Genomic DNA, 14901 nt, shown 5'->3' on the forward strand with positions numbered 1-14901 from the left:
TTATAAGATGAAAGAGTCTAACTACTAGTAATGTCTCAGTAAAGGGACCTGAAAGTTGTATATTCTTTGCCAAGAATGTCCAACATTTTGGACACTTTGACAAAGAGACCAACTAAGTAGATCCTCAGGAAGAAGCTGAGGCAGGAAATATCAAACAGCTTCTGACTGGTTTAAAATATATACATATATTTAAATCCCAAGGTGTCTTCACACATTAAACAGTCATCCCTCCGTACCCATGGGGGATTGGTTCCAGAACCTCCCAAGGATACCATAATTCAAAGATGCTCAAGTCCCTGATATAAAATGCTATAGTATTTACATATAACCTATGCACATCCTCTGTATGCTTTAAATCATCTCTAGATTACTTATAATACCGAACATAATGTAAATGCTACATAAGTAGTTGTTATATTTTATTGCTTAGGGAATAATGACAAGAAAAAAAGTTGGTACGTGTTCAGTACAGATGCAGGTTGAATCCACAGATGCAGAGCCCATGGATATGGAAGGCCAGCTGTACTGTGTTGAAATATGACTCCTCAAGAGAAACAGCAGAGCAGGAACATGTTCAAAGAAAGGACAACTAAGGCTGGGCTCAGTGGTTCATGCCTGTTATCCAAGCAATTTGGGAGGCCGAGGCAGGAGGATAGCTTGGGCTCAGAAATTTGAGATGAGACCAGCCTGGACAACGTAGTGAGACCCTGCTTCTACAAGAAAAAAATAATAATAATCAAAAATATTAGCCAGTCATGATGGTGTACGCCTGTGGTCCCAGCTATTCAGAAGGCTAAGGTGGGAGAATCACTTGAGCCCAGGAGGTCAAGGCTGCAGTAAGCCATGGTTGCACCATGGCACTGCAGCCTGGGTGACAGAGTGACCCTGTCTCAAAAAAAAAAAAAAAAGGAAAAATGATTTATTTCCCTGGAAGTTAGGGAGATGAGCTCAGTTTGTGAATGACCACAGCATATGGGATTGGAACTTCAGCAGGAAGGGCGGTGTCATTGTGAGGAGCCTGGCCTGTGTTCCCCAGTCAAACCAAGTTAACGCCCTTGGATATTCAGCCTTCGTTCTTGGTCCTGGCCCAGCAGCCTCAGGCATGGACAGTGTCAGAATTCTTTCTCAAAGAGAGCATCCAGGAAAAAAAGACACGGTAGCCTCCCTAGGCCTGACTCAGGCTGGTTCTCCCTCCTAGCCTGCTCAGTCTAGCAATCCTAACAATCCTAACAATGCTCCCCTTAGCCCTCCACTGAGGTTTAGCACTAACATCTGGACCCAGGAGTCCTTACTTGCCATCTGCCCTATCTAATTTCTGAGGGTGGTAGCATGGGGACACCATCCTGAGTCCACGGCCTTCATTTCTGCTCACCCACCTGGTCATGTGCTGATGAGGCCAAGCAACCATGAAACCTCGGGTCTCGGCCAGGGACAGTGACTCACACCTGTAATCCCAGCACTTCTGGAGGCTAAGATTGGCGGATCACAAGGTCAGGAGTTTGAGACCAGCCTGGCCAAGATAGTGAAACCCCATCTCTACTAAAAATACAAAAAAAAAAAGAAAGCAAGCAAGCTCGGGTCTCAGGAGTGTCTTGTCTGCTGTTATAATGTCGTGCCACCAGGAAGCCTTCTGACTGCTAGAAGAGAAATCTTGCCCCTGGTCCTAGTTGCACCAGCCTTTTCCACTTGGTTCTACACTGACCCTGACTACTATTGTCTTATCCTCACAGAAAGTTGAGGAAGCGAGCGGCCAAGGTCTCAGCCCGATACCCCAAGTCCCTTGGAAGGTAATGGGGCAAGAGCCCTGGGACCTCCTGCTCACCCCGTGGCCCCAGGAGGTGGATGGATGGATGGCAGCCTATCCATATCCATCCCAGAACCCAAACTGATGGATTAGGGATGTGAGGAAAATGGCTTTTCCTGTGGGGAGGTGAAGGGAGAAGGCAAGGGTTGGGCAAGCTTTGATCTTAGGGAACACAAGGAGGAAGTAATGTAGGAGTGGCTGAGAAGCCTGCCATCTTTACATGTCCCTCCAACCTCAGCCACCTTCATTCCTCCTCCTTCCTGCCCCCTCCATCACTTCACTTAGTTCACCCACATTCCCATTCTCTCCCCTCTCCACCTTTCTTCTTCCCTCCTTCCCCTCCCAACTCTGCCACGTCGATTGACATCGCTAGATTTCCCATTACTGTTGCTGAATCCAGAGAGCAGCAAGAGTTCCTGAAATGCAGTTTAGTGGTATTCGGCAGACGGTGGACGTGGAAAATCTGGCCGTCCTTCACTTTTCCTGTCCCCATGCTGCCCGCGAAGGGTCTTTCCCAGAAACAGAAAAATAACCCTCTACCTTTCCTGTGCCACATACGTAACCACTACCTCTACCAACTTCCTTCTCCTTTTTGCAGACCAATCACCAAGCTTAAAGTCAAACCCAAACCCCGAGTGGGCAGGGGGCCAACCAAGAGGTAAATAAAATTCAGGTTGGGTGGAAAGGAGAGGGAGCACGGAGTTACCCAGCTGTGGCCAGGGAGGGAGGGGGTCCAGGAGGCCTGTGTGGCTGAAAGAGCTGACCAAGAAGAGGAGCAGCAGCAGCTCTTAGAAATCACTTTCCAGGGCTTTAACCAAAGTGTTACGCAAGACTGGTCCTTACCTTGGTCTCAGGAATGATGCTCGTCCCAGGATTTGTTGGTTTTTTCACTCACTGACTGCCTCGTTCCACATGCTTACTTATCTTCCCCTGGTGAGTTCCAGGAGACAACCTGGTGCTTTTCTCTTTCAGACGCCATACTTGCCTCTCCTGTAAGAGGCTACATTTGCCTAAGGGATCAGTGTTCCCAAATCAAATGTTTTATTTGATTAGTTGTTGAAAATAAGTGCTACCAGCTTACTCAAGATGGAGTGAAACTCAGGGTCCCCTTTGGAACCTTTACCAGGAATGTGGACAGATTGACAGCCCCTGCCTCTCTGGCTCATTTTCCACAATTAGGCTCCCAGTTCCCTAATCTTCCTCCTGGGCTCCTTTAGAACTGGAAGTGGGAAGCTTCCAACCCCTGTGATTACATCTAACTTGTCTTCAAAAGGCAGTTTGCACATTAAAAGTCTCCCTGATAACTTCAACAGGGACTGAAGTATCGATAATTCATCCCTTTCTCCTCTCCTGTTCTCAACAAGTTCTAGTCTCACCCAGTGGTCCCCTCATAGCCCTCATTCCCCAGGTTCTCTGGTGGTTTCAAAGGATCCCAGAAATTTGGGGATGTTCTTGTAGTGCCCTTCTAGCTTAGGGTCACCTTTGCCCAACATGGCCACACTCTAGCCTTCCCTGACCCCCACATTAAAGTACACACTGCCATTTTTATTTTGTTCATTGTAGACAACGGGGATGAGGATGTTTAGAAGATAGATGTCTTTTTCCTGTGATGGGCTCTTTTTTACTTTCAGCCAAACAGGACTCTGGGAGAGTGCCTGATCTCTAGATCTTCAGGATCCATTTATCCTGAGCTTCCAAAGGTGTTCTGTAAAGTCTCCAGGCTTCCTTTGTCTGTTTTGTGTATAAACTTTTCCTCCTCCTGTGTCTTCCTAGCCAGTGGCTTCAAGTCATCATACTCCGTCCTTCCTCTGACATCAGGTGATAGGGCACATTACTTTAATAATGCATGACCACATCAGCCTCACAGACCCATTCCACTGACACCAGACCTCATCTTCTTCCCTTTTTCTGTGGGCTTGACCCAACTGTTTTGGGCAGAGTGTACTTCACTCAGGCACATGCCTCACTGCAGCCTCTCATTCTATTGGTATCGATAAACAAGTCCCCCCATTCTCTCAAACATCTCGGCACCATTTCCAAGCTTTAGCATCTATAGTTCAGTCCCATTATCCTATTCAGATGGCTTTGGGACACTGTTATGTTGAAATTGCAGAAGCATGGACTGCCTTTTTAAAGACTTACACAGCACAGGTCCTGGGATGTCTCTGCCATTTTGTTGTTCACATCCACCTCCTTTCTCTGGTCATTTATTCCCTCAGACGTTGACCTGTCCTGCATTTATACATCTTCATTCTTGCATATGCCAGTCCCAGTTCTTCCTGCATCTACCTGCTGGTCTGTTCTTGCTGCATCTGCCCCTCCTAATCTGTCCTGCAGAGTCTCTGGCCTCTGCAGAGCCATGTAGATGGGAGACTTCCTTAGTCCTTTGCATCCTGACTTACTCAGTTATTCCAGTCTCAGCATCACAGAAGGACTTGCTCGCCCCGGCTTTTCAGGCTTCCTGTGTCAGCCACTCCCTCCTGGCCATTTCTTCCAACTGGAAAGTCCTGGTTTCCCCTTCCCTGAGGCCTTAGCCTCAGCCTCCTTTAGGGCCAGCAGCCTGAAACCACTTGGAACAGTTTCTTCCAGGCAAGTCGAGGCTAGCCATCCTTCCCTTAGGGTTGTTCTACTGTAGGAGGTCCCCAAGGGCCCTCCTGTCTAGGTAGTTGAGGCTCCCTCAGCCTGGAAACGCAGCAGTCCCCACATATCTCCGGAGGGAAACACAGAAGGGGGAAGAAGAGGGGATAAATGGTCACAAAAGGGTGGGGGGCATGGTGGAGGCTTGAAGTGGGAGGATGGTTGTGGGGCCAAGAGGCAGGAGCATTGTTTTACCCTACTGCACCTCACTCCTGTCCCCCCAGGCTGCTGGCCCAGCGGCAGCAACACTCCTTTGGTCTGCATGGGGTGGCGTGCATGGGCACGGAGGCCCACCTCTCCCTCTGTTCCCTGGAGTTCTATCGTGCCAATGACACCGCCAGGTGCCCTGGGGGGGGCCCTGCGGTGGTGAGCTGTGTGCCAGGCCCTCTCTACGCAGCATCCAGTGGCCAGAAGAAGCAACAACAGTCGAAGCCTCAGGGGGAGGTGTGTGAGACAGTGACTATGACCTTTCCCACCCCAGGTGGAGAACCCCTAGCCTGGCAACCCCTGATTAAGCACAGCCCTGACCTTTGAGGACAGAGAGGAGCCTTCCAGGGGGTGGGCCACAGACCTGATACCACCCACTCCCTCCCACCAAAGTCTCACTCATCTCCTAGGTGCCCTCTCCGTGCAGATGTTGCCATTTGCCTCTGTTGGGCACTTCTCTGTTCTGTAGGCCCGTGTCCGTCTAAAGAGCGGCGCCCACCCTGGAGAGGGCCGGGTAGAAGTCCTGAAGGCCAGCACATGGGGCACAGTCTGTGACCGCAAGTGGGACCTGCATGCAGCCAGCGTGGTGTGTCGGGAGCTGGGCTTCGGGAGTGCTCGAGAAGCTCTGAGTGGCGCTCGCATGGGGCAGGGTGAGGCGGCATGGAGGTGGGAGGGAGAGGGAAGGAGGTACATGCTCCTGGGGGGCACACTCCTTCGGAAGGTTAGGTGTCCCCTGGGCAGACAGTATATGCTTAGTTACAACTTCCTGATCTTTGCCATCCGGTCCTAGGCATGGGTGCTATCCACCTGAGTGAAGTTCGCTGCTCTGGACAGGAGCTCTCCCTCTGGAAGTGCCCCCACAAGAACATCACAGCTGAGGATTGTTCGCATAGCCAGGATGCCGGGGTCCGGTGCAACCTACCTTACACTGGGGCGGAGACCAGGGTCAGTCATCCTCTCCACCTTGGTTGAGGTCTCTTTCATCCTATCCAGGCCTGGCCTCCAATCTACAGTCCAATGGCCCCCAGCCCGTGGACTGGCCCCTGCCATCCTGCAGCTCCCACCTGACCCATCACTTGCTAGCCCATTATGTGCCTCTGAGTCATGCTTCAGCTACATCTATGTTACAGACTCCCACTACCTCACCTCAAAGCTTCCTCCAGCGCTTCCATTCTGTGTCACTACAGATCCGACTCAGTGGGGGCCGCAGCCAACATGAGGGGCGAGTCGAGGTGCAAATAGGGGGACCTGGGCCCCTTCGCTGGGGCCTCATCTGTGGGGATGACTGGGGGACCCTGGAAGCCATGGTGGCCTGTAGGCAACTGGGTCTGGGCTACGCCAACCACGGCCTGCAGGTGAGTGGGAAGGAGAGGGGAGCCGAGGCTGTTTTCTCAAAGCCTGTGTTTTGGGCAGAGGGCTGAGGAATGAGTCCCTTGGCCCAAGATGCTGGATCCTGGGCCTTACAGAAACATCTGCATATATCCCCAGGAGACCTGGTACTGGGACTCTGGGAATATAACAGAGGTGGTGATGAGTGGAGTGCGCTGCACGGGGACTGAGCTGTCCCTGGATCAGTGTGCCCATCATGGCACCCACACTACCTGCAAGAGGACAGGGACCCGCTTCACTGCTGGAGTCATCTGTTCTGAGAGTGAGTGAAGGAGGGGGTGATGCATGCCAGGGAAGGGAGGGTCTGGGCCACCCCTTTGCTGGGAACGGGGGCTGTAATCTGGAGGGGCACTCGTACCCCATAAAAGAACCAGTTTCACCAGGCAGGCGTGGTGGCTCACACCTGTAATCCCAGCACTTTAGGAAGCCAAGGCAGATGGATCACGAGGTCAGGAGTTCAAGACCAGCCTGGCCAACATGGTGAAACCCTGTCTCTACTAAAACTACAAAAATTAGCCAGGTGCGGTGGCAGGCGCCTGTAATCCCAGCTACTTGGGAGGCTGAGGCAGCAGAATCACTTGAACCTGGGCGGCAGAGGTTGCAGTGAGCCAAGATCACGCCACTGCACTCCATCCTGGGCGACAGAGAGACTCTTTCTCAAAAAAAAAAAAAAAAACCACAACCAAAAAAACAGTCTCACACACTAGGGAGGGATGGAAGCACCCCTCTCTGTGAAGTCAGCAGTGACTTCTAACACCCTCTTCCTTTATCGGTGCAGCTGCATCGGATCTGCTGCTGCACTCAGCATTGGTGCAGGAAACCGCCTATATCGAAGACCGGCCCCTGCATATGTTGTACTGTGCTGCGGAAGAGAACTGCCTGGCCAGCTCAGCCCGCTCAGCCAACTGGCCCTATGGTCACCGGCGTCTACTCCGATTCTCCTCCCAGATCCACAACCTGGGACGAGCTGACTTCAGGCCCAAGGCTGGGCGCCACTCCTGGGTGTGGCACGAGTGCCATGGGTGAGAGGGTAGGGAGTCAAGTAGAAAGGCAAGGCCACGGGGATGGGGCAAACCTTCTGGGGGCAGAGAAGGAAACAGAAGTTCCCTTCTCCCCACAGGCATTACCACAGCATGGACATCTTCACTCACTATGATATCCTCACCCCAAATGGCACCAAGGTAGCTGAGGGCCACAAAGCTAGTTTCTGTCTCGAAGACACTGAGTGTCAGGAGGGTGAGTTGGGGCCTGAAGTGGACCACATGGTATCCATCGCACAGCCTTTCCTTACACTGACATATGCCAATCCCTCCAGATGTCTCCAAGAGATATGAGTGTGCCAACTTTGGAGAGCAAGGCATCACCGTGGGTTGCTGGGATCTCTACCGGCATGACATTGACTGTCAGTGGATTGATATCACAGATGTGAAGCCAGGAAACTACATTCTCCAGGTACCTGGAGTCTGGGGCTTCCAGATGGGTTACTGGGGGGAGCGTTAAAGACACCTTTGAATTTGAGGATTGTTGCTGGGTTAAGTGGCCTTTTTCTCACTCACAGGTTGTCATCAACCCAAATTTTGAAGTAGCAGAGAGTGACTTTACCAACAATGCAATGAAATGTAACTGCAAATATGATGGACATCGAATCTGGGTGCACAACTGCCACATTGGTATTTGATGGGAAGAGCAACCCAGGAAGATTAGGGGATGGGAGGGAAAGACGTTCATTCTCTTTTCTGTAACTTGTTTCTGCATCTTCCCACCCTCCTCTGGAGCTCTCAGTCCCTCCACTTGTACCCATCTTTCTCCACAGTGGGTCTGTCTTCCTCCCTCTGTGCAGGGCGCCTCCCAAATTGCCTGTCCACTCTGCAGGTGATGCCTTCAGTGAAGAGGCCAACAGGAGGTTTGAACGCTACCCTGGCCAGACCAGCAACCAGATTATCTAAGTGCCATCGCCCTCTGCAAACCACCACTGGCCCCTAATGGCAGGGGTCTGAGGCTGCCATTACCTCAGGAGCTTACCAAGAAACCCATGTCAGCAACCGCACTCATCAGACCATGTACTATGGATGTGCAACTGTCAAGCAGAAGTTCTCACCCTCCTTCAGAGGCCAGCTGTCAGTACCTGTAGCCAAGCATGGGAATCTTTTCTCCCAGGCCCAGCACCGAGCAGAACAGAGCAGAGCCCACCACACCACAAAGAGCAGCACCTGACTAACTGCCCACAACAAAAGATGGCAGCAGCTCATTTTCTTTAATAGGAGGTCAGGATGGTCAGCTCCAGTATCTCCCCTAACCTTAGGGGGATACAGCTTTACCTCTAGCCTTTTGGTGGGGGAAAAGATCCAGCCCTCCCACCTCATTTTTGACTATAATATGTTGCTAGGTATAATTTTATTTTATATAAAAAGTGTTTCTGTGATTCTTTAGAGCCCTGGAATCAGTGCTGGTGGTTGGAGGGACCTGCCCCCACTGGTTCATTTAACCCTCTGTCCCGGCGCCCTCAGAGCCTCAGCCAGGAAGGCAAGGAGGAAATCAGAGCAGGAGCCTCACACTCTTGGTGATCTATTCATTCTGTGACCTCAGGGGTCACATATAAGGTCAGTGTTTCTCGTCCCCGCCGGATCTGCACTGCCAGCTGGGATTGGGTTCGAACAGCTTCATAAACATCTTCAGCATTTTGTACCATCTGCCCCCCAATGGCCAAAATCACATCACCAGGCCGCAGACCAGCCCTACAGAGAAAAATGGACAGAGAGAAAAGAAGGAGTACAAAGCCTAGTTCAAGGACACATGCACACCTCACCCATCCCCATATCACACTGCAGCCGCTCCCTCACCGGTGTGCAGGGGAGCCCAGGATGACTTTATGGATGAGTACACCATGCTGAACATCAGGAAAGCTTGGTTCTCGAAGCTGTAGTTCAGCAAGGATGCTGAAAGTACACAGATCACCCTATTAGCCAAACCCAGGCATTCTCCCCATCCTGAGTTCCACCTCAAGTCTCTCATCAACACATTGGCAAATAGATGGACAGGACATGCGCTAGGTACTACAAAATACAACGGCAACTCACTTTCTGTCTTCTAGCAATAAAGTGCAACATGTACATAAAAGATGTACACCACATGAGGGCACCAAATGACAAACAGTATGAAATCAATAGCACTAATGTCATTCTAGAGTACTAAAAGAAGCTTTAAGGGGAAAAAACTTAAGCTGAGCCTAAAAGGATGGGTCCAATATTAACCATATAAAACAAGAACAGCATAAATAAAAAACATGGGAGTAGGAAATCAGGTTGGCTGAGTATTCATATAGGAAGGTATTACAGCCAGGTCTAGAAAGTTGATTTACAGACAGATGGAAAATGCCCTTAAATGCCAAGTTAATGGATTGAAGGCTTGAAATCAAAGCAGTAACAGGATGAAATCAGTCTGACAGGTGTACAAAGTGGAGTGGAATAAGAAAGTCAAGATGATGAAGGGAGACAGCTCTTGTGATTATTTCAAGTGTGACACAGTTCATTTTAGATAAAGACAGAAATGAGAACAAAGCTCAATAGAGGTGCCCACCTCTGATTACACTGGTCACATTACATGTCACTATCCCTAAAGCTCATACCTGGGACTCAGGGTCAGCATCATCACCCCAATGTAGCGCCGCTGGGACCCACTGATTCCAGAGGAGGAATCTGTGACAGAGGGACAAATAAGCCCCACCCAGCTACATCCTTCCTTCCCTGCCCTCTTCTCCCAATAGACCACCCTCCAGGAAGTCCCAATGAATGCCCCTCCCGTATTTCCCCATAAGCCAGGCTCACTCTTCTTTTCCCCACGATGCAGAAACTCTCGAAGGCGATCAGAAGGGATGGCAAAGGAGATTCCAGCTGTGACCTTCATGGTGTTCACTCCAATCACCTCTCCATCCTGCAGGGATACATCCCCCAGTTCCCTAGCCCAAACAAATAGTAGGGGATGGGGGCACCCGAACAAAAGTAGCAGCAAGTATTGGGGAGATCCAGTTGGATGTTGAGAGATAGCCAACAAAGAACTGCTCAGAAACTTGACCAAACATCCTTGAATTAGGGAAAACCTACCCTTCCCACACAGACCTGGGGCTGGGATTCTTGGAAGGAAGGATGTCTCACTCACCAGGTTAACCAGGGGACCTCCAGAGTTCCCAAACTGCAGGACAAGGAGAAAACATGAAAGAGATCTGAGGATTCTAAGTCTGGGGGCATACCAGGATGTAGGTACTTTCTCCAAATTCTCTTCTTTCTCAGCCCATGAATGAGTGGCCACATTTTTGCAGCCTAAGCTCTGTATATAGGCTCATCCACCATATATCAGTTGGTGCTTGTACCACACAGCCTCTCCCCACTCCCCCATCATGTGTCATTTCTCTCCTATCAGGACGCACATCAATAGCTGCATCCGTCTGAATGTATTCCACATTGGTTTGGGGGAGTCCCAGGTCTCTGGCTGGACGCTGAGCAGAGCTAACAATGCCGGATGTGATCGTGTTCTGCAGTGCAAAGGGACTTCCCATGGCAACAACAAACTCCCCTTGCCGGACATCAGCTGAGCGTCCCAGAGGCAGCGTGGGGAGAGGCTCCTAAGGGAGAATGGGTATAAGAGACCTGTCATCTGGAGATGCGAGCAAACAAGCAGCTCCAACCAGACCTGGCCTACCCCAGCCCCCACCTTAGTCTGAATCCTCAGCGTTGCGATGTCTGCCACGGGATCCACAGCTGTGACCACGGCCTCATACGTGTCGCCGCTAAGCAGTCTCACACGGACTCTGCGCCGATCAGCCACCACATGGGCGTTGGTGACAATGAGCCCATCGGCAGCCACCACGAATCCTGAGCCGTTCGAGATAGGGACTTCACGGCCCAAGAAAGGGTGCCTGGAATGGAGGGAAAGCACGGATAAGAGGAGGCTCTGACCCCTCCTACCCGCCCGCCCTCCGGCCCGTGGCTTCAGTGCCTCCCGGTCTACCCCCATTACCGGTCCAGGATCTCGATATAGACCACGGCAGGTGCTGTCTTCTCCACCACATCTGCGATGAAGTTGTACTGACTCCGGGGAGAAGCGGGCGGCGGGCCAGGGACGGCGGCGAGGACGGCCGGAGGACCCCGACCCCCGCCCCACAACAACAACAGCACTGCCCCCCCAGCGCCCAGTGCCACAGGCAGCCACGCGCGCGAACGGGTTCCAGAGTTCTCTGAGGCCTCCCGGGTCCTGGTATCTGGGGTCACCGCAGTCAGTTGTGCCCGGGGACCCGGGGTCCCAGACGTCAGACATGCTTGGGGTTCAGGGACCCCAACACACAACCGGGCCCAGAGACTGGGGGTCCCATAAGTCACTCGGGCCCGGGGGTCAGAAGTTCCTGACGTCAGCAGGGCCCGGAGGTCAGGGGTCAACCGGGGTCTCCTCCCCCAGCGAATGCCCCCCAAAGCCCGCCATGCCCGAAGGCTCCAGCCTGCACCCCGCCCCGCCCTCGGCGCAGCCATCAGCTCCGCCTCGGCTACCTCCTCGCCCGCCCTACTCAGAGGCGGCACCCAGGACGCGAGCAGGCGGACAGTAGGACGCGGGGCACGCCGGTACCTGAAGTCCTCCAGAAGTGCACGTCGGGACCAGGATTCCGGGAGGCCGACTCCTCCCCGTCCCGCGAATGCCGGGAATTGTGGTCTCCGTGGGACGCGAGTTGTGAGACGGCCCAAGGGGCCGCAGGGTATGCTGGGACCGCTAGCCCTTCCGGCGCGCCTCAAGACTTCGGGTCCTGTCACCCCGGGCGGATGCCCAAAGACTCCGCCTTCCCAGGAGCCCCTGCGGCCGGGCGCGAAGATGGCGGCGGCGACGGCTGGGCGCTCCTGAAGCAGCAGTTATGGAGCTTCCCTCAGGGCCGGGGCCGGAGCGGCTCTTTGACTCGCACCGGTAAGAGACCCGGCGGGAAGAGACCTACCCCTGCGTCCTCTCGGCCTTCGGCGCCCGACCACTTCGCCTCTCGCCCCCAGGCTCCCGGGTGACTGCTTCCTGCTGCTCGCGCTGCTGCTCTACGCGCCGGTCGGGTTCTGCCTCCTCGTCCTGCGCCTCTTTCTCGGGATTCACGTCTTCCTGGTCAGCTGCGCGCTGCCAGACAGCGTCCTTCGCAGGTTCTGACGCGGGCGTTTGGGGAGTGTCAAAGCTGGGCCTGGCCCGAGGCCACACAGTCACCACCGCCTGTGTCCCCAGGTTCGTAGTGCGGACCATGTGTGCGGTGCTGGGGCTCGTGGCCCGGCAGGAGGACTCCGGACTCCGGGATCACAGTGTCAGGGTCCTCATTTCCAACCACGTGACACCTTTCGACCACAACATAGTCAATTTGCTCACCACCTGTAGCACCGTGAGTGAGAGCGAGGCCGAGAGCGCCACGGGGCGGTTCCCTGGGGCCCAGCTGAAGGCCCCCCTGTCCCACTCGCGTTCCCCATGGAGGATACTGAGCCTTACCCCTAATCCCGATCCTCTACCCCACATGTCATTTTTTTTCATTTTCCTCAATTTTTTTCTTCTTGCTTTCTCTTCTCCTGGTTCCCAGCCTCTACTTAATAGTCCCCCCAGCTTTGTGTGCTGGTCTCGGGGCTTCATGGAGATGGATGGGCGGGGGGAGTTGGTGGAGTCACTCAAGAGATTCTGTGCTTCCACGAGGCTTCCCCCCACTCCTCTGCTGCTATTCCCTGAGGAAGAGGCCACCAATGGCCGGGAGGGGCTCCTGCGCTTCAGGTGGGTTTAGCACAGGTATCGGGTGCCAACTGGGTAGGTGGTCAAGCTTGTGGGCCCTTGAGTTTTTACAACCTTCTTCGGCCCTTAGCCCCCAACATCTCTAGTTCATTTCCTTTCTGTCCACTTTTAGTTCTTTCTCCTGAATGCCTTCTTTCTTCAATTGTGTGCTTGTAGAGTTTGACAGTTGCCTGTTTTAAGGCACCTATGATCTGCTGACTAGCCTGGCTGGATTCCCATCCTACTTTCTCCTTCCTCTTCTAGTTCCTGGCCATTTTCTATCCAAGATGTGGTACAGCCTCTTACCCTGCAAGTTCAGAGACCCCTGGTCTCTGTGGTGAGTGTGTGTTGAACAAGGAATCTCTGGGGCTTGGAGGGGAAGTTTCCCATCCCTGGCCCTGGCTTAGGCCTCACTTCATGCCCTCCCCTCAGACGGTGTCAGACGCCTCCTGGGTCTCAGAACTGCTGTGGTCACTTTTCGTCCCTTTCACGGTGTATCAAGTAAGGTATTATTAACTGCCCTCACATTTTGGTCGCTGGGGAGCGGCTCACCTCAAGGTCAAGGAATTAGTGGCCTCTGCCCTGTCCATTTGTAGATCTTTATATCAGAGTTCTACCACAGAAGCAACACAAAGTGTTTACAGTATTTACTATTTTCCCATCCTCACCATGCAAAGAGTTACCAAAGCGGGGAATGGTGACAGCCTCTACCCTGGGTGCCCACAACATAGCCCTGGATTGTTTTTTTTGCAGGTGGCTTCGTCCTGTTCATCGCCAACTAGGGGAAGCGAATGAGGAGTTTGCGCTCCGTGTACAACAGGTGGTCGGGTGCACAGGCAGGGTGGAGGTGGGGTCCCTACTTAGGAGGAGAGGGAGGAAAGCTTGAGATCTTGACACTTCCAGTCTTCCAATTCTCCCTAGCTGGTGGCCAAGGAATTGGGCCAGACAGGGACACGGCTCACTCCAGCTGACAAAGCAGAACACATGAAGCGACAAAGACACCCCAGATTGCGCCCCCAGTCAGGTATGTGGTCTCTATACATTACAGCTTTGGAGTTTTTTGTTTTTCACCCTACTGTGATTCCTCCCCTTTTCCTGTGCTAGTTAGCCTCTCCTAGTTCTCTACTTACCAGAATTTCTTTTTTTTTCTTTTTCCACAGCCCAGTCTTCTTTCCCTCCCTCCCCTGGTACTTCTCCTGATGTGCAACTGGCAACTCTGGCTCAGAGAGTTAAGGAAGTTTTGCCCCATGTGCCATTGGGTGTCATCCAGAGAGACCTGGGTATGGGAAAGGGTGGCCCCACACCGGGAGATTGGGCACAGGGAGGAAAAGTGGGTTGTGAAGGAAGAAAGTGAGCAAGGAGTGGACTCCCTTCTCTTTTCTCCTCAGCCAAGACTGGCTGTGTAGACTTGACTATCACTAATCTGCTTGAAGGAGCCGTAGCTTTCATGCCTGAAGACATCACCAAGGGAACTCAGTCCCTACCCACAGCCTCTGCCCCCAAGGTGAGACCCAGGAAATGGTCAGATCCAAGTCTTGCGGTGAGTTGGGGGCAGGCTACATACTCCCTTATCCCTGACCTTTCTTTTTTGATCCTGAGACCCTAGCATAGTGCCTCTCTTGCAAAGTAGGCATTCGATGCGTGTTTAATGATGATGACTCCGCAAGCCCTCTGACATTGTGATCACCTCAGTTCCCCAGCTCTGGCCCGGTGACCCCTCAGCCAACAGCCCTAACATTTGCCAAGTCTTCCTGGGCCCGGCAGGAGAGCCTGCAGGAGCGCAAGCAAGCACTATATGAATACGCAAGAAGGTGAGGGGGTTAGAGGGCAATGAATAAGTTGGGGCAAATTGGAGAATGGAATTATGGAGCTACTATGGCAAAGCCTGAATAATGTCTCTCCCTATGTCCCACAGGAGATTCACAGAGAGACGAGCCCAGGAGGCTGACTGAGCTCAAAGGAACAGGATGGCACCCAGAGCCGCAGGACGGAGACTGGGGGCAGCCCTCACCCAACTCACAACAGGCTGGATGGGTGGGTGGTAAAAGGGAAGGATGAGGCTCCCCCAATATCACATTAAATTCATGGTTTTCATTCAA

At 52.8% G+C, this 14901-nt stretch overlaps 3 protein-coding genes across 8 annotated transcripts in view; 2 read left to right on the top strand and 1 right to left on the bottom strand.

Annotated features, from left to right (window-relative positions):
- Positions 1-8459, top strand: part of LOXL3 (lysyl oxidase like 3) — a 23042-nt gene extending 14583 nt beyond the window's left edge. For 3 of the 5 annotated variants that reach the window (XM_050754309.1, XM_050754310.1, XM_050754308.1), the window contains 10 exons: positions 4666-4885; positions 5118-5298; positions 5439-5593; positions 5836-6003; positions 6137-6299; positions 6816-7059; positions 7158-7273; positions 7353-7489; positions 7596-7707; positions 7910-8459. In XM_050754309.1, coding sequence (XP_050610266.1) covers positions 4666-4885; positions 5118-5298; positions 5439-5593; positions 5836-6003; positions 6137-6299; positions 6816-7059; positions 7158-7273; positions 7353-7489; positions 7596-7707; positions 7910-7983 — 1570 coding nt within the window. In that variant the 3' untranslated portion in view covers positions 7984-8459. Of the gene's footprint in view, positions 1-4665; positions 4886-5117; positions 5299-5438; positions 5594-5835; positions 6004-6136; positions 6300-6815; positions 7060-7157; positions 7274-7352; positions 7490-7595; positions 7708-7909 lie in introns of those variants that run through there. The other 2 variants (XM_050754312.1, XM_050754311.1) reach the window with 2 other exon arrangements.
- Positions 8415-11741, bottom strand: HTRA2 (HtrA serine peptidase 2). 2 transcript variants are annotated; one of them, XM_050754317.1, is made up of 8 exons: positions 11051-11741; positions 10745-10949; positions 10461-10655; positions 10193-10225; positions 9862-9967; positions 9663-9732; positions 8878-8973; positions 8415-8772 (listed from the first exon to the last, which is right to left on the bottom strand). In XM_050754317.1, the coding sequence occupies exons 1-8, from the start codon at positions 11554-11556 to the stop codon at positions 8607-8609; spliced, it is 1377 nt and encodes a 458-aa protein (XP_050610274.1). In that variant the 5' UTR covers positions 11557-11741; the 3' UTR covers positions 8415-8606. The 2 variants fall into 2 exon arrangements, with proteins under 2 accessions (XP_050610274.1, XP_050610273.1); XM_050754316.1 differs by having other exon boundaries at positions 9862-10225.
- An 85-nt stretch (positions 11742-11826) lies between these two features.
- On the top strand, positions 11827-14901 carry AUP1 (AUP1 lipid droplet regulating VLDL assembly factor). The gene is made up of 11 exons (XM_050754318.1): positions 11827-11980; positions 12061-12428; positions 12621-12805; positions 13067-13139; positions 13235-13308; positions 13556-13622; positions 13724-13826; positions 13963-14082; positions 14191-14306; positions 14495-14613; positions 14718-14901. The coding sequence occupies exons 1-11, from the start codon at positions 11842-11844 to the stop codon at positions 14752-14754; spliced, it is 1401 nt and encodes a 466-aa protein (XP_050610275.1). The 5' UTR covers positions 11827-11841; the 3' UTR covers positions 14755-14901.

This window comes from Macaca thibetana, chromosome 13 (assembly GCF_024542745.1).
Source record: "Macaca thibetana thibetana isolate TM-01 chromosome 13, ASM2454274v1, whole genome shotgun sequence".
In the NCBI taxonomy this organism is placed as follows: Eukaryota; Metazoa; Chordata; class Mammalia; order Primates; family Cercopithecidae; genus Macaca; species Macaca thibetana.